This window comes from Desmodus rotundus, chromosome 5 (assembly GCF_022682495.2).
Source record: "Desmodus rotundus isolate HL8 chromosome 5, HLdesRot8A.1, whole genome shotgun sequence".
Lineage (NCBI taxonomy): Eukaryota > Metazoa > Chordata > Mammalia > Chiroptera > Phyllostomidae > Desmodus > Desmodus rotundus.
Window position 1 is genome coordinate 1,516,628 of NC_071391.1, and position 27,380 is coordinate 1,544,007.

A 27,380-nucleotide genomic window follows, 5' to 3' on the forward strand; every position below is an offset into this window, starting at 1 on the left:
GGCCTGGCCTAGGGCGAGGATGCTGGGCCGGCAGGGGGAGGGGACGGCTGTGAGTGCAGCCTGGCTGGTCCCTTGGGGGTGTCAGCAGAGAGGCCGTGTCCCCACAGTGGGGCAGCCAGGGGATCCGTGGCGGTGCTCAGCCCACGTGCCTGCCTCTCCCCCTCATTCCACCATCTGGGGGCTCCTGGGGACACTCTGTATCATCCTCGGGTCCAGTTCTGCCCCAGGATCTCTCTCTTGCTGCCCTTAGTGAGGGTGCTGCTCCCTTGGGCCTGGGCCCTGGCCATGCTGGGCCCCTGGGGCAGCCCCCTGCAGCCCGGGGCTCCCGCCGAGGGTGAAGGGCCCCATGGAGGAGGCCAGCCGAGGGAGTGTGGTTCGGTGCTCCCCCTTCCTGCGGGCTGTCCCGTCGTGGGGCTCTGCTCTTGTCAGCAGAGGGCTTTCCTGCTGGGCAGGTGGGGGAGGTTTGGGGAGGAGGGGGTGCCCGCCCGCCACATCAAGGCCAGCGCTGCCCTCGGGCCTGCGGGTGTGTGCTTGGCACCCAGCTGCTGTGTGGTCACCCCTGGAGAGGCCCCCTTCCTGGCAGGCTCTTGAGCTGGGGGGCACCACACTGAGCCCCTGTGGCCCTGGGCCCCCCCCCCCAACTCCATTGTGGAGCGGCTGGGGTGGGGCTGGCCCGGGGAAGCACACAGGCGGGCTGGTGACTGTCCTGGCCTCGGCCACCCGTTACTGAGCATGGACAGATGCTGCTGGGCTGCGTCCTCGCTTCCCAGTGGGGACACTGAGGCTCGAGGGGTCGCACAGCAGCTCAGCCTCCAGGTGGGAGGTTGGGAGGTTTCCTTCCGCAGAGACCAAATGACAGCGAGAGAGGCTTAGGCTGGACACGAGCGGGGCTTTCTTAAGCAAGGTCTTCCCGGCACTGAGGGGCTGTGCTGTCCTGGCTGCGGCTGTGCTGGGGTCACTGTCCTGCCTCCTTGTCCACCATTCTCCTTCTCGGGCCCTGGGCAAGGTGGCCGGGTGCCTGCCGTGGCCTCTAGACTTCCCCGTCACCCAGTTTGAAGGAGGGCAGGGCTCTCGGCCCTGGGCGGGGAAGCCTACAGGGTCCCCCCCGCCTCTCGGGGCCCAAGTCCTTGGGCAAGGCTGCCAGCAGCTCTGCCTTCTCACCCCAGGGGCGGGGCTCTCGGCCGGGCCACCGCACCGAAGGCCCTGTCCACGTGGCCTGCGGGCCCTGCCCCATCCCGGGCAGGATCCTCTCAGTGGGCAGATGCCGTGCATCCCAAGGCAGACGAGGCCCCTGCCTGCGAGGTCCCTTCAGCCTGTTCTCTGGCACCTTCTAAATATACTCTCTGGGGGTTCTTATCGCAGGGCAGCCTCACAGCCAGGCCCTGCACTGGCAGCTGCCCTTGGGGGCGGAGCCAACCCCATGCAGCTCTGCCAGGAAGCCCTGCCTCCGGTGGGTCCCCACTGGGGTGGCCCCTGAGCTGCTGTTCTCCAGGAGGCACAAGTCTCCTGCGGTGGGAGGGGCCGGAGCCGGCTCCCCTCGGACATCCGGACATCCGGTGCTGGGTGGCTCTGTGCAGTCACCCCCCCTCTCTGAGCTTCCCTCTTTCTCCTGCAACGAGGGACAGACTCACATCTCAGGCTTCTCAAGAGGGTTGGAGGGAACAGGAAGCGGGCTCGTGGGAGGCTTGTTCCCACCTGCCTGCCAAACCAGGGCCTCAGACCTGCCAGGCGCTGGGGCTCCTGGAGGGGCCGCTATGGGGGCCTGAAGGGAGGGAAGATGTGGGTCCCTGCTCCGCGGGTGGGCACCCCTATGGTCTGCTGACCACTGGGCGCTGGCCCATGGCAGGAGGCTGAGGCCCAGGTTCGGCTACCCGCACCCCGAGGCACACCCACGAGAGCCCCCACAGCTGCCTGTCTAGGGCCCAGAGAGCTGAGAAATGACAGCTGGAGGTGACGGCTCAGCCACGGCCTGTCCTCACCTGTCCCAGGCTGCCCCCGTGGGCACGGCTCACGGTGCTCTGGGCTCTGGGCTCTTGGCCTCCGAGGGGCCAGGGCGCGCGGTGTTGCCCGGGCAGGACCCCGCGGTGCACCACAGTCCACTGCCCGCTCCGCAGGGCTGTCAAAACCAGAAAGCACAGCCAGAGCCCGCGGGGCTGCTGTCACCCACCCTGTCACCTCCTGGGGTACAGTGGGGCATTTGGTGAGCAGCCAAGATGGGCTGGAAGTACCCCTAGCCTGGGAGCTCCCTGGACGCCCCTCCCCAGGAGACTCCAGGACAGAGTGGCCAGGGGCCCCGGAGTGTGGCCGTCGGCGTGAGCAAGGGGGACAGGCCCTCCCTCTTGTGCCCACATCGTCCCCGTGTTTTGGGGAGGGGCACCAAGGACAGGGTCTGGCTCATCACTGCTGGCCTGGCAGACCCTCAGGCCTCAGCAAGGTGGAGCTAAGAGCAACACCTCGTCAGGCTCTGCAAGGGCCGGTGGCCTGGACAGCCAGGCTGGGCACAGTGTCTCCCCAAGGTCTCCCGCCACCTGCCCTGAGCTCCCGGTGGCTCCACCCCCTGATGCCTGGGGCCAGCCTGGGGCAGCTGACTGATGGCCCATCGCCCAGTGTGCCTTGCCCACTCTGCTGACCTCCTGAAACAGTCCTGGCTGCTGGGGGCGGGGGGGCCATGCCTGCTCCCAGAGTATGTCAGGGGCGGCCCCTTTCTGCCCAGTGCCGTTGGCCTGCAGCCTGGGTGCATGCGCGCAAAGAGCTGCCTTATGGCCTTGTCGGCCCCTTGGAAGGCTCTCCCGGGGTGGGACAGGGCAAGGCGGGGAAGAATGGAGCCAAAGGATCACACTTCTGGACGCACCCTGGAGGCCCACCTGGAGGAGGTGGCACTGAAAACACTTTCACTGAACTGAGTTTAACCTAAACGTTGACTCATTCAGTCAGTCAGTCATTCAACAGTCATGTACCAGGCATCATGCTGCACCTTCAGAGGGGGGACACCAGCAGACAGGTCCCTGCAGGGGAGCCCAGGCCTGGGGCAGGGGGTCACCCGGGAAGGGGGGTTTGGAGTTCAGGCTTCATGTGGAGAGTCTTTAGCTTGGGAAGGGCCTGGTGGGGTTGCATTCTCCCAGGTATTTTGATGCTCAGTGTATACTGAAAGACTGAGGGACCTGGGTCGGAGGTCAGAGGTCGGAGGGGTCGCAGGGGGAGCCCTGGCCCTTGGAGGCCTGGGAGGTGCCCAGTCCCTGCCCAGCGGGCTGAGTGCAGTGTCCGGCACTCGGTGGTGGCAGACGTTGGGGGTGGCAGCCAGAGGGATGGCAGGGAGGCGGATGGGCAGCAGTGGTGGGGTCCCCGGGGGCTGGTCTCACCTGGGCTGGGTCACCTGTCTCTCCCGGCTCCTCCCTCTCTGGAGTAGTCTGGACAGTGTGGTGACCCAGAGGACACGGCCCCCACCCTGAGCACGCGACCTTCCCTGGACAAGGTGTCTCTGCTGGTGTGGCAAGACCTGGACAGAGAAGACGGTCCTGGTTCCGGGGTGGCCCCACATTCAGGGACCAGCACCCTCAGCAGGCGGAAGTTAACCAGGGCCATGTGGCATCTATACTTGGGGGACAGTGGCACCGAATGGGGGGCCAGGCTCCTGGCCACGGGACCCGTGCCCAAGCTGGCCTGGGCTCACTGTCCCTGTGGCCCTGGGCCTGTCCCCACTAGCTCAGAGCCTCGGTGTCCCTGTCGGCGGCTGTGCCTCTTGTTCCACAATTTAGGGCCCTGTCAGGGCTGTGTGGCCTTGCATTGGGTGGCCGGCCCCACAGCCCAGGCCCCGGGCCCCTGGGAGGGGTGTGGAGCGGGGAGCCATGCACAGCACCCAGCTTGGCTGGGGCCCAAGGCCCCCACTGAGATGCTTTTCGCCTAGTGCTGGGCACAGGCCAGGCCCCACTCCAGGGACAGCCCTGGCAGGCCCCAAGGCCACCCACTCTGGGAGACCAGTGTCACGTGGGTGCCCACGTCCGGGGACACTGAGCCACCCATCCTGGGTCAGGCAGGGCTCTTGCTGGGGGACTTGTGTGAGAAAGGAAGCCCTTCAGGTCTGGTCGGAATTAAAACATGGGAACCTCATCTACCAAATGACCCCTTCAGAGCCCGCTGGGCCTCGGGTGGGCTTCGCTGGCCCTTTGCTTGTCCCCGATGGCCCCGGCCCTGGGCGTGGCTTTCAAAGCCTTTGTTAAAGCATGTGTGAATGTCGTTTACGTAGTTTTCTTTACGTTTTTTAAAAACTTGGGGTAAAATACAGATGGCGTACAATTTCCCATCGTAACCACTCTAGGTGCACGGTTCAGCGGCGTTAAACACTCGCACCACTTTGCAGCCCTCACCTCCGTGGTCTCCAGAACTTTCCGGCTTCCCCGACTCCCCGCCCCTCCCCCAGCCCCTGGCTCCTCCAGGGACTTCCTGTGAGTGGGTCACGCAGGACGCGTCCCTGTGTGCCTGGCTGCTTTCACTCGGCCACACGTCCCCGAGGTTCCTCTCTTGAGGCGCACCCTCGCTGTCCACACCGGCACAGGTTTCCAGTGCGCACTTAATCCTGCGCATTCAGTAAATTAGGCGCAGCTAGCGGCCCCTGAGGTGTCCCACGTGGCCTCTGAGTGTCCTGGAATTGCAGCTCACAGCAGCAGGGGAGCCCACGGCTGGGTGCTGAGGACACCCTGGATGGCCACCTTTGCACGTGAAGCGTGGGGCTCCCGTCAGCCGCACCATGTGTCCCTGGGAAACGCCCTGTGGGTGGGAGCGTCAGGTGCTTCCCGGGGGTTCAGGGTGCATCCCCTGCCTTTCCTGGGGGTCCCTCCTGGCCTGGGTTTGGTGGCTGGGTCCCTTGGCCTGCCCCAGTCTGTGATGGGTGCTGATCGGGCCAGCCCTGGGCAGGAGGCAGCTGGGGCCCACACACCGCTGTCACCCCTGACGGGGCTTCCCCGTTTTTCACGCTCTGGGGCACCCGGCTGCTGCAGGCGACGCCCTGATGTCCGATAACGGATGTCCCGGACGTCCCCGGGGCTGGTGCTTGTGGTTGCAGCTCCAGAGGTGGCTCAGCGGCCGGGCACAAACAGGGCTTTGTTCTGAGGGCCAGAGCTGCCCTCGCCTCTGGGAGCGGCCTGTTCCTGCCGGCGTGTGCCCTCTGGGAAGTTGGCCAGGCTGCCCCGGAGCCTGGGGGGCCTCTGGGGGTCAGCTGGCCTCTTTTCCATGACGGCCGTGTCCAGAGACGGGTGCAATTTTTGCTTTCCCGGGGCCTCTGTCTCCCAGCTCTGGGGCATCTGGGACTGCCTCGTTCAGGAGCCTCAGCACCCAAGCTGGACAGAGGGCAGGTGGCAGAGGCAGGAGGGGTCAGGCACCCCAGGCTGTGAGCCCCCAAGGCGGGAGCCCTGTGTGGGTTCCTGTGGGGCTCTGGGGGCCCCCACAGGCCGGGGCAAACGGAAGCCCACCTTGTTATCTGATCCTGTCTGGAATCTGCACGCTGAGTTTAAACAGCTGAGTGAAGGGAGGTACCCTGGCCCGTACCCTTGAGCCTCAAGGTCGTAGGGCCCGGGAGCAGCTCCTCCGGCCGTCCTGGGGCAGAGGCGTGCCCACAGCGGCAGTTGGTGGAAGGTTGCCACCTGGCAGAGAGAGAATGGGGAAACTGGGGCAGGAGACCTGGGGTCTAAGAGGTGCTGAACCCGTGGTCTCGTAGGAGGGAGATGCGGCCTGTCAGGGAGCAGGGCCACCACGGCACCCGAGTGCAGAGGCTGCAGCCTGTCCCCTCCTGCCGGCTCCCTGGAGGCAGGGACAGAGGACTGAGAAGTCGGCACATGGCTGGGGTGTGGGGTGGGGTTTGCCTGGGCAGCAGCACCCACAGACCCTCCCCGAGCGAGCCCCTTCCTCAGGCCTCACTGCCCTTGGTGTGGGATGTGAAGACTTGGGGACAGGGCTGTGGGGTGCTGGGCGTCACTCGGGTGGGACCGGTTTGTTGACAAGGTGACCGACCGTCAGCTGCACGATGTCCTGGAGGCGGTCGCATCCTCGTCCCCGAACCTGGGGCTGGCGACCTTCCATGGCAAAGGGGCCTGCCAGGGATGGCGCTCGAGGGACCCGGACAGCAGAGGTCCCCCTGTGACCACCCTGTGGCCCTTGCTGTCGTCACAGGAGTCCTGAGGAGGAGAGTCAGAGGCCAGAGAGGGGCCCAGCTGTGCGGCCCCCCTGTCCCCTCCTCAGGCCTGGCACCCGGGCCCCGCCACAGCCCGGTCACCTCCCTGGTTTGACCTTGGTGGCCTGGGAAGAGCGGGGCATCTGATTCCCCGTCCGTGACGTTCCTCAGAGGACAACACGCTGCGCCCGTGGGGATTCGCTGCTGTCTGCAAAGGGCTCCTGGTGGGGACCCGGGGGGGGGCAGCTGGTCCCGGAGCACCTCCTGTGACCCCACAGAGTGATGGACTCACCCCGAGGCCAGCGCCGGGGGCGGGGCCCAAGGCACTGCTGGTCCCGGGCCGGGGAGTCCCGGGGCTCCATTGCTCCCCCTGCGTCCGGCTGGCCATCATCCCACAAGGAAGAGGCCATGGGCTCTGGCTGGTGTCAGGGAAACTGAGGCAGGGGCCTACCCAGGCCTGTGACCTCCGGGGGCTGTCAGCCGACCCTGGCCCTCCTCTGTGCGGATGCCTCCCGGGCCCGTCAGCACCCTGGTGGCTGACCCCAGGACATCCCCGGAGCTGGGCGGTCGCTGCCACTGAAGCTCAGAATTTTTGTCACCCACGAGCCCCGGTGACGGCTGCCAGTCTGCTGTCCCTGTGGCGTTTCCCACCCAGCACGGCGTGTAAATGGAGCCCCACATCACGTGGCCCCACGCTGCGACTTACTGACTGGCGGTCGGTGCGCTGGCCGGGCGCCCCTCCCGCCGTGTGGACGGGCCCGGTGCATTGGGAGCAGCCGGCCCCAGGGCTGACCACGGGTCTCCTGTCTTACAGCTTCCTCATCGTCCTGGTCTGCCTCATCTTCAGTGTGCTGTCCACCATCGAGCAGTATGTCACTCTGGCCACCGGGACCCTCTTCTGGATGGTACGTACAGACAGTGGTCACAGCTGCGGCCGCCCAGGGGCTCCGGCCTCCCAGCTGTGTGGCAGGGACCAGGCTTGCTGCTACTGGCCCCCGCCCACCTGCCAGCCCTGACCAGCAGCTGCGGGCTTGTCTTGACCCCCGTGGACTGGAGGTGTGAGGAGCCCCCACCCCTGGCTCTGGAACTTGCCGGGATGCGACCATTGGACTAAGAGGCCTGGGGCAGGAGAGCAGCCTGAGGCTGGTGGTCTGGGAGGGCTGCCTGGAGGAGGGGGGCCTCTGAGCTGGGCCAGGAAGGCAGGACAGGAGGACGTGGGCACAAGGAGCTGGTCTGTGGTCAGCAGGGACTTGCCTAAGCCTGTACTTTGGCCCCAGGTCTGAGTGACTCTTGACCTTGGTCCAGGCTGGTACACACACCCTGCAGTGGTCCCCGCCCTGCCCCCCCGCCACCACCCAGACAGCCCCATCCACTGCCCTGTGAGGCTCTCACCCTCATGTCTGGGTCCCCCGCCCTCTAGGAGGGGTGCAGGGGTGCTGGCAAGAAATTGTCAGCACCTGGCCCAGGCCCCTCCCATCCCTGCCTGTCTGGACCCCTCACCTAGAGGCCCCTCACTGCCCAGCCAGTTGCGAGCCCCTCAGACAGCACCTGGGACGGCCCGGGACCTCGGGCCAGCCTGGCGGAGCTGGGAGCCTGCAGCCAGGGCGAATCACGTCCCAGGTCATACTGAGCCAGGTGCCAGGAACACGTGACCTCACAGAGGGGATCCTCCCCATGTGCCCCTGGCTGTAAGGCTGCCCAGAAGGTGGGGTGCCAGGCTGGCCACGCCCCTAAGTGGCCACCTGAATGGTGCCGGCCAGCTGTGCCAGTGTCCATCTGGTGTGTGGGGTGCGTTCTCCTGTGTTGCACCCCACCCCACCCCGACACCCCGCTTGCCCACCTCTGGCGCCAAGAGCCGGCCGGCTGGTGGCTCGGTGCCAGGCATGTTGGGTCTGCCTGGCTGGGCAGCCGGTCAGTGGGGCTCTGCATCCTGCGCGGCCCCGCGGCAGACCCGAGACGTTCCCCTTGTCCACCCTTCCACGTTCCCGGCCCCTGAGTCAGGGCCAGGCTCCCCCTCCTGGAGGCTTGGAGGGGTTCAGCCGATGTCTCCTGGCACCTGCACAGGTCCCTCTGGTGACCTGAGATCACTGATGGCACGTCCCCCTGGTGTCCCAGGCACCCAGGCCCCTGACGTGAGGTGGCACTTTTACGTAAACCACGTGTCCTGGTTGGGGTCCCCCGTTCTGGGCCACTGGTCTGAGTGACTTTGTGTCCCAGGGCCACCTGCCTCGACGACCTGTGTGCCAAAACCCTTTTTACTGTCCGTGCCATTCAGGGCCATCTCCCCTTCCGGAGATGCTAAGTCGCGCTGGCCGGCTCTTCCCAGGGGCCGTCACACCCAACCTGTCCGGCTCCTGGAGGGAACGTGGATGGCATTGGGTGAGTGGACTTGGGGAGGTGGACGCCTGAGTAGTGTGGGGCTCTGTCCTTGGTTGCGGCACGTCTATCAGGCGGGGCCGGCGACTCCGCAGCGCGGGATCCGGGCGGCAGTGGTGGCGGAGCTCACGTCCGCCAGTGACTGTGACAGCGGTCACTCTCTCCTGCTGCTGGTGGCCGCGAGTGCCATTGACTTTGTCCCTGGACCAGCCTGTCCTTGTCTGTGGTGGTTTTCCCTCCAGTCTCTTGCCGTGGTGCTTTCCGGGAGCCACGGAGCAGGCAGAGGCACACGGGGGCTCTGAGCCCGCTGGGCATGTGGGGACTTGGCAGTCACTCTGGCTTCATCAGGTGTGACTCCAGGGCCTCCCCTGAAGGCGTGCACTGGTCCTGGGTCCCACATGAGGGCGCAGTTTTAACACGCCGGGGCTGACTCGTGTCTTTCCTGCCTTCGTGGGGGTTAGGGGAGCTGTCCCAACGTAGACCCACTTGCTTTTGGGGTAGGAGCTCCCACCCCCAGGTCCTGGTGTCTGGTCTTTACTGTCCTGTGTTAGGTCACATCTCCCACGTGAGTGTGGGACGGCCGCTGTGCCAGTGAGGGGGACAGCGTTCTGGGGTCACGTGGCTCTCCTGCGTCCGCCCCATTCCCTGTTCCTAGGGAACCCTGGGAGCAGCCCAGCCTGTGTGGAGGCCCCGGGGCCGCAGCTCCCTGCTCTCAGGCAGTGGTCCCCGTCCGTCCCTGCAGGTAGCAGCGGGCCCAGGTGCCCTCACGGGTCCTGTGTCTGCTTCTGGGTAGGAACAGCCCTTGCCCCTGGCCAGCCTCCTGCCCCTGCCAGACCGCAGGGGAGGAGCTGGATGAGGAGAGCCAGAGAAGAGCGGGGTGTCCCTGCTGCTTCGGGTCATCACGGGTGACAGGCGCTCCAGCTTGCACCCCACATGGCATGTCTGCCCCCCAGGTTCTGCCCTCGCAGCCGAGGCCGCTGAGCGACTTATCCAGGTGGAAACTGAGACCAGGGAGCGGACGGGACCTGGGGCCAGTGCCGGGTCGGCCTCTCGTCCCTGTTCGGGTTTCCTGGGGTTGCCGTGGCAAAACCCCGGAGTGCCAGGCAGCCGAGACCACAGACACCTCCTGTCCCCGCCCCGCCGTGCCCTGGCACCTTCACGTGCGACGCTCTGCCTGGCTGGGGGGTACCCTGCGACAGCCCTGGGGCCTCAGGACCACCCTTCCCGCCCATTGTTCTGGTTGGGCTTCCCCTCCCCTCTGGGCCGACCAGGAGCACCACACTCCCCGACAGGGATTCTCTAGTTCAGACAGAACTCACTGTCCAATCTCAGGGCACAGTGCAGCCCGGAGCAGGGGAAGGGGGCTGAAGGCTCATGTCCCAACCCGGCTGCACCCCTATCCCTGCCATCCCCTGCCCTTTGCCCCTGGCCGCCTTCCCTCCCTGGTGCTGCTGCCTCACTCCAGACATCTTTGAGGCACGCCTGCCACCTGGTGGCCAATCTCTGAACTGCGGGGGCACTGCCCTTGGAGGAGAATGAGGACCCAGCCTGGGTTGGGCCCCGAGAGGGCTGTGCGTCCTGCACCCTCTCTCACTGGATGTGGGACGGGTGTGCCCGCTCCCACTGTGGCCCCACCTTCCCGTCCGCCCCTCTGAGGGCAGAGACATGGGGCTGCCTCCCTTGTCCCCCACGCTCCCCTATCTGCCCCCTCCTGGCCACCCTGCATCCCAACGGGCAGCCACTCCACCCAGCAGCCACGGCCCAGGGAGGGGGCTTTCTTTTAGACGTGGGAACATTCTGGAAGCTCCCCATGGCACTTAGGATAGACTTGGCCTCACTGGGCGCCAGCGGGCCCCCACGTCCGCCCCCTGCCCCCTCCCTCCCCTCGGGTGCACTCTCGCTGACCCCGACACTCCCCGCTGCCTTGGGCCTTTGCTCTGCTCTCTGGCATGTTACGGGACCGGCTTCCCGGCCAGTTCCTGGCCCGGCCTGGCTGTCCCCACCACAGTGCCCTCCCAACCTGCCCTCTGTGGGGCCCCGTGCCTCCCTCCCCTTGCCCCCCGTCCTCTCTGCTGGGGCTCTGGTGGGCTCAGTCCCTGGCTCCACTCCACTCTCCTTGAGGCAGGCCAGAGCCAGGCTTACCCGCCTGCCCAGTGGGGCTCCCTGGGGGCTGGAGCCCCCTCCTTTGAGTCCTCATACTCAGAGCTACCCCCGTGGCACACCCCAAGTTGCTGTAGGGTCCCAGGCCTCAGTTTTCCCACCTGTAAAATGGGGGCGCTGGACAGGATGGCCTCAGATGTACCCTCCAAAGGTCTTGCTGGGTGTCCAAGGCCTGCCCAGCTTTCGAGCTGGCTATGTCTGGCTGGGAGTCACGGCCAAGGGGCTGGGGGACACTGGGGGGACAGTGGCGACAGGACAGCCATGGGTCCACCCCCTGGGGGCAGATGTGAGTTATGTTGGGACCGTCTGGGAAGGAGGTGCGAGGTGAAGGTCTGGGGGTGGGGTATGTCTCAGGAGTGCTGAGGGCTTCCTGAAGGAGGGGACGCCCTGCGAAGGGAAGGGAAGGAGGATGGAAGGAAGTGCTGGGGGGTGCCTGGACTGGCAGGGTCCCCCCTACCCCACAGCTCACAGGGTGGATGCCAGGGCTCTTGGTGCAGGGGGAATCTAGGGGCTTTCTGGGGAGGCGCCCATCTGGGGGGGGGAGGGTGTGGACCCCAGGCCGAGGCAGCCAACCGGGTTTGGGGGAGAGCGGAGGCAGCAGAGTTTGCAGCCCCCCAGTCCCGAACACAGAGCCCTCCAGGCTGTAGGACAGCAGGTGGCGCTGTTGTCAGCGAAATGTGGGAGCTGCTGGCTGGGAGCCCAGGGCGCGGGAGCCTGACCACAGCCCCAGAGCCAGGAGGGGCCCGGGTGGGCTCCGTGCAAGGGCTGGGAGAGCAGCACGAGGTTTCGATGGTGGAAAAAAATTCACTCCAAGCTGTGTTTTCCCAGAGAGCCCATATTTCTTCCTTTTTTTTCCTAGGCTCTGCTTTCTGGTGCCAGAAAGCTGTTATCTCGGCCGGGGTGAGGAAGCCCCAGGCGGCCTCTGAGGGATTAAGCGTTCTGCTGAAACAGGGATATTTGGGGGGCCTGAAAAAGCCATTTTGCTGGAATCTCATCTCTGCTGTGGGGTCTGTCCGGGGCCTGTTAGCAGGCACGTTTTCGGTCTGCGCTCTGTTTGTGGTTTCCCGGGGGAAAGGGCCACTTCGGGGGCTGCCGAGAGGGCTCCTGGAGGGCCCCTGCACCCACAGCAGCCCCTGGACGCACGTACACACGTGTACTTGTGAGCCTGCCTGTGCGTGTCACCATGCACACGTGTGTGTGTGTCCACACTTTGTGCCTGAGTTTCTGGGTGTGCCTTGTGAAAGGAGTCCTGGGTTTAGGGGCACTCCTGTGTCCCCCTGAAATGTGCTGGGGTAGAATCCCCCCCAACTTTCGGCACAAAGAGACCCTGTCTGGCCAGGCAAGAGGCTGCTTTCTGCCTTTGAAACAGCTCTGGGTGTTTTTCACGTCCACACAAAGAGAGAGGCCCCGAGGCACCGTGCCGACGCAGGTAACTGTGGCTCTGGCGGGCCCTGCCTGTGACTGCAACCCCATGAGCCACAGCCCAGAGGCCTGGGGGGGTGGCGTCACCACGGTGGCTTCTTCCTCCCTTGCTGCCGAGGCTCCCTCAGCCGCCACCGTGGTGACCGGCCTTCCGGCCAGCTGGGTCCCCCACCCCAGCACAGAGGGACACCCTCCAGGTCTCTGGGCTCGCGCTTCTCAGCTGCAAAATGAGGACTCTGTGGCCCCCTCAACAGCCCGGTGTGGGTCCCCGTTTCTGAGGAGCAAGGTCCGGGCTCTGTGCTCGGCCCCGCCCCAGCCCCCGCTCAGCAGGCCCCTGCAGACCTGCCGGCTCCCACACCCTCACATGCCAGGAGGGGCCCCTGTGCTGAGCTCGGGGCCAGCAGCAGCCACACCCTCTGCTGAGTCCTTCGCTGGCTGGGGGTGGGGGTGAGACTCACAGAGCTCCAGTCACTTCCGCCCCAGGTCAGGGCACCGGTGGTGGCCCCCGTTCTTCATTAAGAAACCCCAGGGCCTTGTTTCCTCCATGGCCTCTTGCTGGGAGGGCTCTCCCAGCCTAACCCTCGGCTCAGTGAACTCCTGCGCGTCCGAGGAAGGCTGGCTCCCACCCCGGCTGCCCTTGTGGTGCTGTCCTGCGTGCCTCGTGGCACCCCCTGCAGCCACCTCGGCACCCCAGGGTGTTCTGGGAAGACCCCTCCCCTGGCACACGGGAGCCACCCCCCAGGCCTCCTCTGGCATCCCGCCTCAGTGCACGCACTGACCCCCACACCTAGTCGGGGTGCGTGCTCCCACCTCTGTGCTTCACGCGTGTCAGCCGGCAAACACGTGAATCACAGGCTCCATGCCGTGGTCAGCGTGCAAATGGGCGTGGGCTCTGGGGAACAGAAACGGGCTTCCTGTCTGCACCCAGGGCCCTCGCCACGGAGCCTAAGTGTGGGGGCACGGCTGCCCCCACACCCGGGAGCTGGAAATCGTGGCACACTGTGTGTACATGCACACGCGTGTTCCACTAGGCCACCGCCGGGCCGGCCCTCCACGTGGCAGCCAGCTTTCCACGTGCAAACTGGAGCCTAGCCGTTTGGGCAGAAACCCTGAAAGCTGAAGAGCTGCGAGCCCTGGCAGCCTGCCTGCCTGAGGCCTGGGGAGGGGGGTAGGTGGGGGACACGCAGGGACTCGGGGGCCCCGCCCTTGGGGCACCAGGGACCTCTTGCTCCTCGGCCTGAGGCCCCCCCCCACCCCCCCCCCAGTGCCAACCCAAGGAAAACAGGGTGGAGGGACACTGGCCTCCTGGACCGGGAGGGGTGAGGTGGACGTGCGTGTCTGGTGGGGCCATGCACCCCGTGCTGGGCAGGAGGGGGAGAGACAGGCGGCCCCACATGAGCTGGGTCAGCCCCGATGTCCCTGCTCATGTCTGTGAACAGAGGTGGAGCGGCCACCGGGTCGACTCTGCGACTGCAGACAACCTGGCCGACGTGTGAGACCTCCTGGCGATTCTGTGGACATAGCCTGAGCCACCTCCAAAGCCCCAAAGCGGGGTCCCCCGGCTCGCTGCACTCGGCCCCGCGCCCTGACACCGAGGAGTGCTGCCCCGGTGTTCGCAGTGTCCATCCTCATCACGTGTGCTGGTCACGGCTTTTGCCACCTTGGCCTCCCAGCCTGGTCTCCCTCCTGGGCCTCAGGGGCCAGTGCCCCTGTCCCCACCGAGGGCAGAGCTGACGCCCCACTCGGGCCCCCTGGCCAGTGCGGGGGGACAGGGCTTGGGCTGGCTGCGTTCCTGGCCTGCAGGCAGCTGCTCTGGAGGGGACAGCTGACATTCCTTTGTGCAGGGTCTGCGCCGAGCCGAGAGCGAGCCGTGAAAACGGGAATCCTCGGCTGTAACCAGAACCTTCCCGAGGCCACCGGGCCCTGGGGGGGGCCCTGATGACTGGCTGCTGTAACAAAGACGCTCTCTGTGAAGCCCACAGCCGGGCCCCGCGTTATCTCTGCCAAAATTGTCGTATCGATCAAGTCCGCTCAGAGCAAGAACAAGGGGGGTGGGCAGGAGCGAGAGGAAACTGTGGAAAATGTTTGAAACTTTCCCGAAAAACATGTAACCCAATCCTGTGTGGATGGCGAGTCAGGTGGACGGCCCTGGCCAGCAGGCAGTGTCCTCGGGCCTGTGGGGGGACAGCTGGCCCCACCTGGCACTGCGGAGGGGGGCTCCGCCTGTGGTGCACGTCTGCCTGGTCCCCACCCGGGAAGTGGGGTGCCGGTTCTCCCTCTCCCCCACCCACCGGTGCTCCTGGGGCCCTAAGGTTTTCAACTGGGCCTCGGGAAGACAGGGGGAGTGGCCCTTGGTTTGTGTTTGGTGTCGGGTCTTCGTGTCCTGGGGATGTCACGGTGGCCAGAGGGGGTCCCGGGGCCCTGAGACCAGCCAGGGCAGGGCCGCCGGGCTCCCAGGACCAGGGTCTGCGCCTCTTTGTTCCCGCAGCATTCCCGGTCTCCAAGCCACAAAACCTCGTGAGGCAAGGCGAGAGCCGAGGGAGCCCTCCTTCCTCCCCAGGGCGGCCCCTCTGCCCTGGGCGCCTCATCCCCTGGGAGGCAGGGGCTCTGGGGCCTCCGCCCGCCCTGGGGTGGGCTGTCCTGCGGCCTGTCCTGGCCCCCGGGCGCATGTGCGGTTTCCAGGTCTCTCCCTGACACAGCCAGGTGTCTGGGTGGTCTCATTCTCCGCCTCTCCCCCCGGCACCCCCCTCCCTTTCCCTCTTTTCAGAAATTGTGATGATTCAGCTCCAGGTCAGTAACCAGAGACGGAGCCACCGGGGTGGGGAGTTGAGCTCAGCCCCCGGCCTCAGCTGGCGAGGAGCAGGCGCAGGGGCCCCTGCTGCCCTTCCAGAAGGTGACCCCGTGCAAGCAGGTTTCAGGCTGTCCCCTCCGTGACGCTCTCCTCTCAGACGGGAGGGTGCGTGCCCAGGAGGGAGGCTGGGGTGTCAGGCACTGCTGGGCCAGGCTCCATGTGTTCTCTCCCTTCGCCCTGGTCTGCATCTCTCTGAGGCAGCACAAAAGTTGGGCTGGGTGGGGGCACCAGCTTCAGACCCCACGGCGTCAGAGTGGCCTGCCCTGGGACAGCTGTCTCCTTTATACCCCGGGGCCAGGAAGCCAGGTATTAGTGCCACATTCGGGGGTCCCAGCCCAGGGGAGTGGGCGGCTGGGGTTGTCAGGGCCTTGTTTTCACCTCTGACCCCGGCCAGCTGGAACACCCAGCTTTCAACGCAGGGTGGCAGCTGATGTGACACAGAGGGGTGCGGGCCAGGGGGCCTGGCACCGTGGGCCACACGGGGCTCTGGGGGCTGCCCCAGGGTCGTTGGTGGGGGTAATGGGATGAGCTGTGAGGCGTGGCATGGTCTGCCAGCTGTTGTGGCCCCAATGACTGGGCTGCCCGAGGGGGTGGGCGATGGCAGGGGCCAGGGGGTGTGCAGGTGCCAGAATGATCGCCCGGGACTTCCTTCAGATGGGTCCCTTCCGGTTACAGTCCCTGCCTCCCAGGTCATGCAGGATGAGAGCCTGAGGCCCTGGGCAGCCACTGAAGTATGTCCCCGGTGCGGCTGAGCAGGCGGGAGGCGGGGCTCAGAGCAGCCGTGCGGGTCGAGGGGCCGCCCCTGTGCCCCCAGCCCCTGCCGCCCTCCCTGGCCTCAGGGCTGGGGCACAGCGACTCCTGCACAGCAGCCATGGACCCCCAGTTGTGCAGCCGTGGGGCAGGGCGGCCCAGTAGTAACTGGGTGGGCGATGCCTCTGACTCGGCTCCAGCCCGGGGTGCCAGAGCCCTGCCCATCAGGGACACCTGCGCCCCATGGAGCCCAGACGGGCTCCAGAGGCTCCCACATCTCCTCTCCGTGGGAAACCGAGGGGCCCATCAGCATCGTTAGGGGCACAGGAATTGGGGGCGATGGTCCTCTCTCCAAATGCACATGTCTCTAGGGCCAGCGCTGACCCTGCCGGGCGTCTGGACAGTGGGAAAGGGTGTCCCCTTGGGTGGTGGCTGCAAGGTGGAGGCCCCAGGCTCATGGCAGGGGTGCCGCCTCTGTATTTTCCAGTGGACACAGCCACTATTGGGCCACCAAAAGTCCCCTGTGCTAAAGAGCAAGCCGGGATGGCCATGACTGGTGGTGCTGTGTCCCCAGCTCTGCCAAGGTCAAGGGTGGTTGGAACAGCAGGCCCACTGGACGCGTATTTGAGAGGTGGGCGCACGGGGGCACACACAGATGCACAGCTTGCAGCATTGCACAAGCACGGACACGCACAGACACGCATGGAGGCACACACGTGTGGCCACACTCACGTGGTGTGTACATTCAGGTGCCCACACGTGTCTGGGTACATGCGGGCAGGGTCAGCCCTGCCTGGAGCTTCAGGCTGGTGAGGAGAGGGCCGTGCTCCATTTGCACACTTAATCCGGGCCTGGAATTGGCGCAGGAAGCCAGGATGAGGACGGCGTGCGGAGGGGTGCGGCCTGGTCAGTTCCTTAGGGGCCGGGCAGAGCTCTCACGCCCAGAGCCCCGGTTCTCCCCGCGGGGAGCTGGTGGCCAGGGGGCCCTTCCCGTCCTTCTCCCAAATGCCGTCTGAGCCCAGCCAGGGAGAGCGGGGACGGGTGCCGCAGCCCTTGGGGGTGGGCCCTGGGCTGGGTCCATGCGTTATTCACCCCTTGGAGTGGCTAGCGCTGTGGGGTCCCTGGGCCAGAGCTTCCTGCAGACGTCTGAGCTACGCCGCAAGCCCCGGGACCTCACTGCTTCCAGGGTGTGGTGAGTTTGCACCCCTGGCCCCGTGTAGAGGGGCAGCCTCTGGAGACCTTGTGACCCCCTCTTCATTGCAGTGCAGGGGGGCAGCAGGCCCGGGGCCTGCAGGGCCTCGCCCTTTCTGGTTTGTGGGGGGCCTGCTGGGGGCGTGGCTCTCTGAGGCCCCAGTGTCCAGACCACACAGATCGGCTACGGGAGGGGGTGGGGTGCCCAGACCCCCTGAGACTGCCTGGTGGGCCCACTCCTGTCACTCACACCCCCCGGACCTTCGTGTCCTCGTAGGTAGAACTCAGGGCCTGTCAGTGGCTCCTAGTAGGTACGGGGTGGCAGGCGGGAGAGCCAGCCATACCGTGGAAGGTGCCCCAGGTGGGAGCCAGTGAGCTCCCTTAGGGGTTTGCCACACCTGGACGTTCCCCTGAAATGCAAGGGGGAGATGGACGGACGGATGGGCGGACAGATGGACCCACGTTTGCTGGGCGGCCTGGGCCCCTGGGTCTGTTGCCGCTGGTTTGTCTACTCTGCCCACTTGAACCCAAACAGCTTTCTGGAGTATAAACGGCGTGTTGGGCAGACACCGTGAGAACCTCACCACCGTCTGGACAGCAAGCACATCCTTGACCTCCAAAGTGTCCTGTGACCTTGGCCACCCCCACTGACCAGTCTCCGTCAGGATAGACCGGGTTGCATGGTGCAGTCTCCTATAAATGGGCCCCTCTCGCTCGCACTAGCATTCCGCTGCAGGGGCCTCTCTAGCCTGTCTGTCCATCTGCCCGCCCGCTCCTGTGCCTCTTGGCCATGGTTGTCTCCGGCGCCAGCCGCCGTAAACACACCAGTGTCCGAATCTTTGTTAGGGCCAGTATTTCGTTACTCGTGGGTTAATACGGAGGAGCAGAGTGGCCCTAACCGTCTAAGAAATGGACAGAGTGTGGCCCATGGTGGCCGCACCGTTCTGCCGCCCGCCGCCCTGCGCCGCGGATGGTCCGTCTTCTCATCGCAGCCCACCCAGCCGGCCTGTTCCTTCCCGATTGTCGTTTCCTCGTGAGGAAGGACGTGACTCCTCCTGCGCTCAGTTCACCTCCACCCCTTGGATGAGAAGCAGCTTTTCAGATCTTCGGGGCGTTTTACCACAGAGCTGTCCGTCTGTCTGCTTCCCACCGGCTGTGAACCTTCCTGTGTTCTGGACACGCGGGTCCGTGTCCCGCACATATTCCCCCCCCAATCTGTGTCTTTCCTTCCCATTCATTTAATGGTGGCTTTTAAAGACTAAAAGTTACCCATTTTAAAGAAGTGAAGTTTATTGCTTTTCCCTTTTTTGTGCATTTTGTGCTTGTTATGTTTACGTTTTAGAAATCTTTGCCGCACGTGTGATCGCCGAGGTTTTCTTCCCTGTGTCCTTCCGGGAGTTTTTGTTTCGGTGTTTGCGGTTCGGTCCGGCCGTTACCATGTTTTGCCGTGTAAGAGGCGCACTTTTTGGCCCAGATTTTTGAGGGAAAAATAAGGATGCGCGTTATACATGGGAAGTACCTGAAATACCTTGTATCTGTTCTTGTGTCTTAGAATTATTCGTCATGTAAAATTTCTTGTCCCATAACATGTTCGAACATAAATGCGACAATTCCTTTATAATACCAAAAAGAGTATCTAAATATAAATAAATAATTTAAAAAATTAAAATATTCTTTTCCTGAAGGTTTGGACCAACATCATGGGCACACCTTCGACACGGCGAGACACGGCTAACTTTTGCATCCGTGTCAATTCTGACTGAGGTCCGTGATTTCTTGTGGAGTAAATGTCCAACGGCTTCGGTGCCGCATGTTGGAAAGAGTGTCCTTTGCCCACTGACCCACTGCGACACCTTCTTAAAAGCCGGGTTCATCAGGGCCGTGTGGGCCTGCTTTTGGCCTCGTCCCCTGATCCGTGGGCCCGTCTGTCTGCCTGCCTGCCTGCCTGCCGACACCACACTGCCCCGGTCGCGGTAGCGTTGTGAGAAGTCTCGAACTAAGTTACGGTGAGTCATGTGCTTCGTTCTCCTCCAAGTGGCTGTGGTGAGTCCAGATCCTGTGCGTTCGTGCGTCGGCTGTAAAGGCGGCTGGTCAGTCTTCACAAGGAAGGCTGTGGCTTCCGTTTGGAATTGCACTCGACCTGGGGATCGAGCCGGGTGGGGGGCGGACTCACCGCTCACCCACACTGCACGTTCCGGTGCACCAGCCCCGCGTCCCCATTTCCTGAGAAATGCGATTTCTGCCAGAGACTTTTTTTGCAGTTTCCGGTGTGAAGGTCGCACCGTTTTTGTCAGGCCCTGGTTCGTATTTCTCTGCTGTTGTCTGTGGCATTTCTTGGTTAATTTTGATTCCTGATCCTTTAGGGCTAGTTTTTAGGACTATGATTATTTTGATGGGTTTCTCTTATCTCTGGAAACTTTTCGACCCCCCTCTTAGTTCCAGTAGCGTTTTTAGTGGGTTAACTTGATGTTTTTGCGGTGATGGTCCCATCTGCAGACACGGGCAGCGTCACCTCTTCACGTCCCGTCCGGTGCCTACTTTTGTTTTCCTGCCCGAGTGCACTGGCCGGTGTCTCTACGGCAACGCTGACTGGAGGTGGAAGTGTGAACGCCCCTGCCGGCCCCCCGTCTCGGGAGAGGTGCGCTGAGTCTTCACACTCAGCTGTGCGGGCCGCTGGTTCCCGTCAACGTCGGTCGAGGACCTTCCCGTCCAGTCCTGATGCTTCGAGCTGTTTCTCCTTGAACATAAACGATGTCAGGTTTTGCCAAATGCTTTTCTGTGTCTCTGGAGATGGCCATTGCTTCTTCTTCTTCGGTCTCTCAGCAGGGAGCCGTGTACTGACGGGATTCCCCGCTAAGCTTGCGTTCCTGGATAGACCGCGCTCGGTCGTGTTAGTCCACGCTGGACTTAACCTGCTCAACGTTTGCTAAGGGCGTGGGAGACGCTGTCTGTGGTTTCCTCATGGTTTTGGTTTGGTATCAGAGTAAAGCTGGGGCGTGTTCTCTCTCCACGTGGGGAAGAGTTGGTGTACAATTGGCCGCCTCTCTTCCCCGCCTTGGTGGGGCTCGTCAGCGACGCTCCGCAGGCCGGGACCTCCCTCGGTGAGAAGGTGGTTGACCGGGTTTTAGTGCACCCCGCAGGCGTACCCAGTCTTCACTGGACACCGTTCTTCTCGAGGGAGCTTTGGGGCTCCGTGCGTTGGGAGGAATTGTTCGTTTCCCCTACGGTGTCACATTTGTTGGCGTGAAGTTGTCCTCGAGTCCTGTCCCTCGAACACATGTGCGGCGATTCCCCGCTGATCCCCGCTGGTGCCTCTCCTCTGATCCCGACGTGGGCATCTATGCCTCTTCCTCTTTAACGATCCGTTTGGCCAGAGGTTTAGTGACCTCATTGATCTCAAAGGACAAACTTTGGGTTTTGGGCGCACCGACACTTTTTGGGGGGGATTTTGTCGATTTCTGCTCGGATAGTGTTTATTGTTCTCCGCTCACCCGGTTTGACTTCGCTCCTCCTTTCCTGGTTTGCGGAGGTGGAGGCCGCTGACCGAAGACGACCTCCTCGTGATACTGGGGTTTGGTGGGCTACCTCTCTCCCTAGACGCCCCTCTCCTGCATCCCACAGGTTTTGATGGATTGTGTTATTTTTGTTTTGTTCAAAACACTTTCTAATTTGTAAAAACAAGTTTCTTCTGTGATGTGTGGGCTATTTAGAAGTGTTATTTTCCAAACGCTGGGGGTTTTCAAGATACCGTTCTGTTACTGATTTCTACTGTCGTTCATTTGTGGTCAGAGAAAATGGTCGCTACGATTGGGTTCTTTTAAAACACATTAAGACCTATGTTTATGGCCCAGCCCCTGGCTGGTCCGTGCAGACACCTGGCAGGGCACTGGAAAGCTGTGTCTGTGCAGTGGCTGTTGGGGGACCGTCCGTAATTGCCGGCCCGGCCACCACGGTTGGCAGAGCGATCCAGCCTCCCGAACCCCCACCGACCGTCCGTCCGATTGTTGAGATGGGGGGTGAGTCCTCCCACCACAACTGTGGAGCGGCTTCTCCTCCTCCCAACTGTGGCGGTTCTGGCTCGTGCGTTTTGCAGCTTTGCTCCCTGGTCCTCTCTAGGGTTGCAGGGCCGTCCGGATCGACGGCCCTGGTGGTGTTGCAGAACGGCCTTTCAAGCGTGTGTTTCTGTCTCTGGTCCTTCTCTTTGCTCTGAGGTCCGCTTTGTCGGGTGCTAACGTGGACCCCGGGCTCTGTCTTCGTTCACGTTAGCCTTGCGCCTGTCTCACTTCCTTGGTCACCTTTCACCCGTCTGTGTCTTTGTGGAGAAGTGTGCTTCTCGGGGGAAGCACAGCCGAGTCGGACTTGTGAGCCGCGTGGAAGCGCTCTGCTCTGACAGGGCCCGTCGAGCTCATTGGCACCGAGGACCGACTGGCGTCCCTGGTCTGTCCCGGGCGTCTGTAGCTCTGTGCGCTTTGCTGCCGTTGCCCAGGTGGGTTTTCTACAAAGCGGGCTTTTTCTTTCCAGCTGCTTTGGTGTTGAGCAAGGCGTGCGCTTCGTCCTGGTTCTTTCACACCTTTCGGCATCTCCTCACTCAGCATCACCGTCCGGCCTGTGGGTGCTGCCCCCAAACACTGGGCTTTTCCCATCTTCCCCTTTTGTGAGTCTCGGACTCTGTGCCCCGCTTTGCCTGGGACACTGAGTGATGGGGGGCAGGCCACACCTGCCACAGAGGGCTGGCGGTGGCCTCGCCAAGCAGGTGACCAGGTCTCTGTGTGATGGTGACATACCGAGTCCTGTAGATATTTTGGGGTGCAGGGGGCGTTCCTGGCGGGGGGGGGGCGCACGTACCAAGACCCCCAAGCAGGTGTGTGCTCAGCACATGTGGAAAGAGTAGAGAGAAACCCGCAGTGTCGGGAGAGCCGGGGTTAGGGGGCAGGGCTTCTGGGGAGCTGGGCCCTAAGGGAGGCCAGCCACGGCCATGGCAGGTCCCGTTCTGTCCTGGGGCCCGTGGTCTGGTCACGGGCCCGGGGACTGTGCCCCTGCACCCCGGCACCCAGCATGGGAACGGGGGTGGGGGTCTGTGAACAGCAGCCTCGCCAGCCCCACCTTCCCTGTGTGGCCTCCCCGTCTGAGCCTCACTGGCTTGCCCCTCCACATCCTTCTGGTGGTAGCTCGGCTGTCACTTCTCAGGGACCCTGTCCCTCTCCCCCTACTGACTGCCTACCTCAGGGTCCCTCCAGGGACGGAACCTTTGTTGTCACAGGGCTGGGGGGTCTCTGCAGGGGGATGGTCTGTGGTAGCATGGTTGGATTTCTTCCATGTGGGGTACCCTCTCCATCACCCCACTGTCCCTTCATCAGATCACAGGGGGCAGGTGTTAAATGCAGGGGGTTGGGTGGAGGGCGGAAGAAGCCAACATATTTTAGAGGCCCCAAAAGTCCCAGAACTCTGCAAACTCCCTGCTGGGCAGCTCTGAGGGTGTGGGGGACAGGGAGGAGCCGCGGGGCTGGGCACCCGTGGAGCCTGGGAAACACCTCCCAAGGTCAAGTACAGGGGTAGAGACCCAGTCTGAGGGCTGCTGGAGCCAGCTCTCTGCACTGGGCTTTCAGGAGTCTTCAGAAGGAGCCTCCCTGGGTCCCTTGGCTGCATGGCCTGTGGCACCAGGCTCAGCCCAGGACTGGGCTGCCTGCCGTAGCGCTGGGTCCCGGCTGGGAGGTCCGGCCTCCAGCCGCCCTTGGGACCCCTCCAGCTCCTGTTTTCTGAGCATCTGCTGTGTGCCCACAGGTGTGACAGGGAGACAGACAGCAAGGTAGGGGGATAGCTTGCTGCCCTCGGTCCGCAGGGAAGACACCGAGGAGGCATTGGCCCATGGGGAGACCTCTTGTGGGGAGCCAGCAGGGGACCAGCAGGCCAGTCCCAGGCGACACGGACCATCGCCCCACCCCGGAGACCCAGGCCTGTGGTCAGCAGGGCCGGAGGGGAGGTCCAGCATCCACGGGGCTGACTTCACACTCAGGCCAGGTTGATAAAACTCCCCCCCAAACCAGGTCCTGCTGCAGTATCTCTCTCCTCTTCCTGTGTTACCTTGTTTTTAAAAAAACAGACTCACCTACTCACACATCCCTTCGTTTGGTTTCATCGCTGTTCCGATTTCTGCTTTGCATTTAGGTTTGTGGAGGCCTCAGTTTTGATCAGTGAAATGTTTCCTCGTAAAAAATGTTTTTAAACTGACTTTAGACAAAGAGCAGGAGGGGAGGGGGGAGGGGGAGAGAAAAATCATCATTTTTGACGTTGCACTTATTCCGGCCTTCATCGGCGGGTTCCTATAGGTGCCCTGACTGGGGATCGAACCCACAGCCTTGGGTGTGTGGGCGACGCTCCAACCATCTGAGCCCCCCGCCAGTGCTGAGAACTGACTCCCCCTCAGGTGTGCAGTCCCGTGAGTCCTGGCGACTGCTGGCAGCTGCGGGCGCCACCACGGCCAAGACCCAGCGCGCCCCGGCACCTGGGGATCTCGGCGTTTCCTGTCCCCGTCCCCCTGCCTTTTCCAGAACGTCACGCGGAAGGCATGCCGCGCTGTGGGGCCTGCGTCTGGCTTCTCTCACTCAGCAGGACGCACGCGGGCTCATCTGCACTGTGGCCGGCAGGACGTCTGATTGGGGAGGATGAAACGCACCCCAGTTTGTCTAGCTATTCACAGGCCGACGGGTGTTCGGGCTCCTTCCAGTTCCCTGCTGTTAGGATCAAAGCCGCCTGATCTCTGCGCACGGGTTGGCGCGTTCGTGGGTCTTCCTTTCTCCTGGGTGGACCCCGGGAGTGGGGTGCTGGACGGCGGGGGCTGGGGGGCCGTGCACGCTGGCCTTTTGGAGAAACTGCGCACTGTCCTCCACAGTTCGCGCCCTTCCTCAGCCCTCGCAGCGGAGCGGGGCTTCGTTCTCGTCAGCCCGGAGTGTCTCGGGATGGGATTGGGATGTGGGACGCCCTGACAGGCGCGTGGCCGCCGAGCGCTGCCGTTTGAATCGCCCTCTTGCGGGCCCACTGGCCTCCGGTCGCCGCCTTTGCTGACGTCTCTGTTCAATGGCTTTGCCCACGTCAGCAATTGGGCTGTTTGTCTCACGGCCGAGTTGGAAGAGTTGGTTCTGTGCTTAGATATAAGTCTACATACTCGATTTTGACGATCAGATTTCTGTTCTGTACATACTTGCTCCCAATCCGTGGCTCGTCTTTGCCGGTTCCGAACGATGTCTTTCCAAAGAGCGGAGGTTTCTCACTCTGACGATGCTCAATTTTCAGGGTGTGTGTTTTCCCCTTAAGATGGACAGTTTTTGCATTCTGAGTATTTGCCTAATCCAAGGTCACAAAGGTTTCCCCCTAAGTTTCCACAGAAGTTTCCCAGGGTTACGCTTCATGTCCAGATCTGTGGTCCGTTTCCAGTTTGATTTCATAGACGGTGACAGGTGTGGGTCAAGGTCACACCCTTCCTGCACGTGGCTACCCAGTTTTCCCTGCACCTTCTCCCCGTGGAGTTCGTTGGACACCGTTGATGGAAATCGGCTGACCACGCGCACGGGTCTGCTTCTGCGCTTCCGCTTCTGCGGGGCCTCCCCGCCGCCCCGTCCCGGTCAGCGTGGCTTTGCAGGGAAGCCTTGACATCTGGCCGTGTTAATCCCTCAGTTTTGTTCCTTTTCAAAAGTGAGCTGGCAAGGCCCACCCTTTATGTTTCCATGTAAACGTGAGAACCAGTTTGTGAATTTCTGCCCAAAGACCCTGCTGGAACTCTGACTGGCAGCGCCTCGCGGGGTTAGGTGAATTTTGGCTCCTATACCACGGAACACCATGGGTCCCGGCGCTTGTTCAGATGCTTTATTATTTTGTTCCCCTCCTCAGCGGCGTGCGGTTGCTGGTGCACGGCTCTCAGAGGTACCTTGTGAGGTTTGTCACTTAGTGTCCCGTGCGTCTGACATTGTGGGTTGTTTGTTGCTAGTGCGACAAGAGCGCACACCCTCCGAAGCCGGCCACATATGAACTCTTCAAACAGCAGACCCACGCACAGCGTCCTCTCAACACAGTCCTGGAAGAAAAGCCCCACCCGCCCCGAAAATCTCGAGATGTAAGAATGGGAGCGGGGTGCCCAGTGGTCGGCGCACGGCACACGCCCCGCTCACACCATGCACACACGCATGTGGTCAGCCCTGTCATGTGGGCCCTCCTCTCCTTGGCCCCCCGCCCCAGTCGCTGGGGTCCTGGGCGCCCTTGGCCCCCACTGCAGGAACTGCCGTGGAGACCCGGCTGGCGGGCCGGGCTTCTTCGGTGCTACGACAAGACCCTGAGGGAGGCTTTTCATCCCAGAGTCGCCCTGGGTTTGGTCAACTCCTAGTTCTGGGCAAATTCTTAAATAAGACATTTTTAGAAGCTCGGTCTCTGCAGATAAAAATATCGCCTCCCCCTCCACCCCCCTCCCTGGGCCGCCGGTGTGGCAGCGATCACAGGGTGGGACTTCTTTGGGGTTAACAGCCCTCAGCAGTGGGGTGCCTGCGCTGAAAATAAACCCCACTTAGCCGGCCTGTGGACGGAAATAGCCTGGCCTGGGGAAGACAGGGGTTTGCTTTAAATACGTATAACGCTGGTGCCAGGCGTCTGTAGCAGGCTCGGCCGTCTCGGGGCCTCCTGCTCGCCCACCGCAAACTGCAGGCCGGCCCGCCCGGGCCCCTCCTGTGTGCGTGGGGTCCTGTGTGTGATTCAGGGGGCTCAGGGGACCGAGGACCTATGTTCCCAAAAGCCCCTTCCTGCCTTCTCAGTGTTCAGAGCCCCCCCCCCCCCGCCCCCGCCCCCTTCTGCTGCCCCAGCCCTTTGCCACTGCCCGTCAGCTGGGAATGCGCTCCAGCATCTTGAGTCTCCAGGGGGTGGGGAAGGGGTGGGCTGGACTGTCCCTACAAGGCACAAGGGGGACCCAGGGCTAGGGGACACCCTCCCAGCAGAAAAGCGCTTCAAAGCTTTTGGCCCAGACGCCCCAGGGACTGCTGTCCAGCCCTTGGCTTGACTTTGGAGACAACCAGGAGCCCCTGGTTGCCAGTTCCGCCCGGTCCCTTCAGGCTGGAAGTCTGAGGCCCTGTGCCGGCAGGGCGGGTTCCTCCTGAGGCCGTGAGGGACTCTGGTCCGGGCCCGTCCCCAGCTTCTGGGGGGTTTCCGGTGATCTGTGGACTTCCTGGGCTCGGAGATTCACCACCCGCGTCCCTGTCCCTGGCTTCAAGCTCCCATAGCATTCTCAGCGGCGTTGCGGTTGCTGGTGCACGGCTCCCATAGCATTCTCCCTGTGTGCCTCCGTGTCCCTAAAAGAGCACACCAGTCTTGTTGTGTTAGGGCCTCGTCCTCACTGGTCACATCTGCAGCAACCCTGTTGGCAAACAGGCCCCATGCACCCGGACGGGGCGGGACTTCCACACGTGGCACTGGAGGAGGGGATGCGTGTCAACCTGAACACCGACTGAGGCATGGGGAGCAGGGTGGGCCTTTGGAGCCAGGGGTGTCGGGGACCTCTGTGGCCTGTGCTACGAGAGGCACGTGGTCTCTGGTGGCTCTTGTTACCTGTCGCACTGCCAACCCCTGGGCTGGGTCCCGGGCTCGGTGCGCAGAGGAGACAGGAGAGGCCCCTACACTCGGGCTTCTTGCAAAAACAACAACAACACGGTTTCTGTGACGTCCGCAAAAGGGGTGTTGGAGATGGCTTGATTCACCAGCACGGCTGTCGAGGGGCTGGGTAATGGGAGAGGCGGAAAGGAAGCCGTTCACAAAGTGCTGTCTCACGGGGGCGGGGGGCACAAGGGAGGCTGCTGGGAAGTTTCCGGACCAGAGCAGGCGGGGCCTGGAGTGTGAGCCCCAGAGGGGTCAGAGACGGGAGAGCTCAGGGAAATGCCCAGACTCGCCCGCAAGGGAACAGTCAGTCGGCAACTAAAAGCCAAATGCAAGAGGCGGGAAAGGAAGACAGCGGGGGATGGGGAGAAACCAGCCGTGTCCAGTTTCACACCGCACGCGAACGGCCTCTGTTTCCCTATTAAAAGGCACAGGACTGTGAGGAGTGGTGGTACTGTTCACAAATGGGTGGTGCGGAGAAATTCGTTCAAGCGAATGGTAACGGACAGCTGGAAATAAAGAAAGGGCCACAGTGACAGCCGGAGCGGACACGCGGGGCGGCGGGGGGCCCGAGGGACAGCGCCAGCCCCGAGACCAGCCCGGCCGAGGCGCAGCTTCTGGGAGACGCAGTCGCAAACTTCTATGTGGCAAAGGACAGAGAAGGCAAAGCGAGAGCTGTTGGAAATGCAGGGAAGGAGGGCCGAGATGCACTCTTTGTGGGAGATTTCCGTGTGCCTGTCAGAACAGGGTAACTCCAGCAGACAGAACGTGTGTGAGGGGTGGGGCTACTGCCGTGTCCGTCCCTGTCACCTGCCACGAGCGTCCGCCAATGTGGCACCT

General features: G+C 63.2%; 1 protein-coding gene across 3 annotated transcripts in view; it reads left to right on the top strand.

Annotated features, from left to right (window-relative positions):
* KCNQ1 (potassium voltage-gated channel subfamily Q member 1) overlaps window positions 1–27,380 on the top strand; it is a 254,249-nt gene that overhangs the window by 22,564 nt on the left and 204,305 nt on the right. For all 3 annotated transcript variants that reach the window (XM_053925873.2, XM_053925872.2, XM_024574537.4), the window contains exon 2: window positions 6,978–7,068. In XM_053925873.2, coding sequence (XP_053781848.1) covers window positions 6,978–7,068 — 91 coding nt within the window. The remainder of the gene's footprint in view (window positions 1–6,977; window positions 7,069–27,380) is intronic.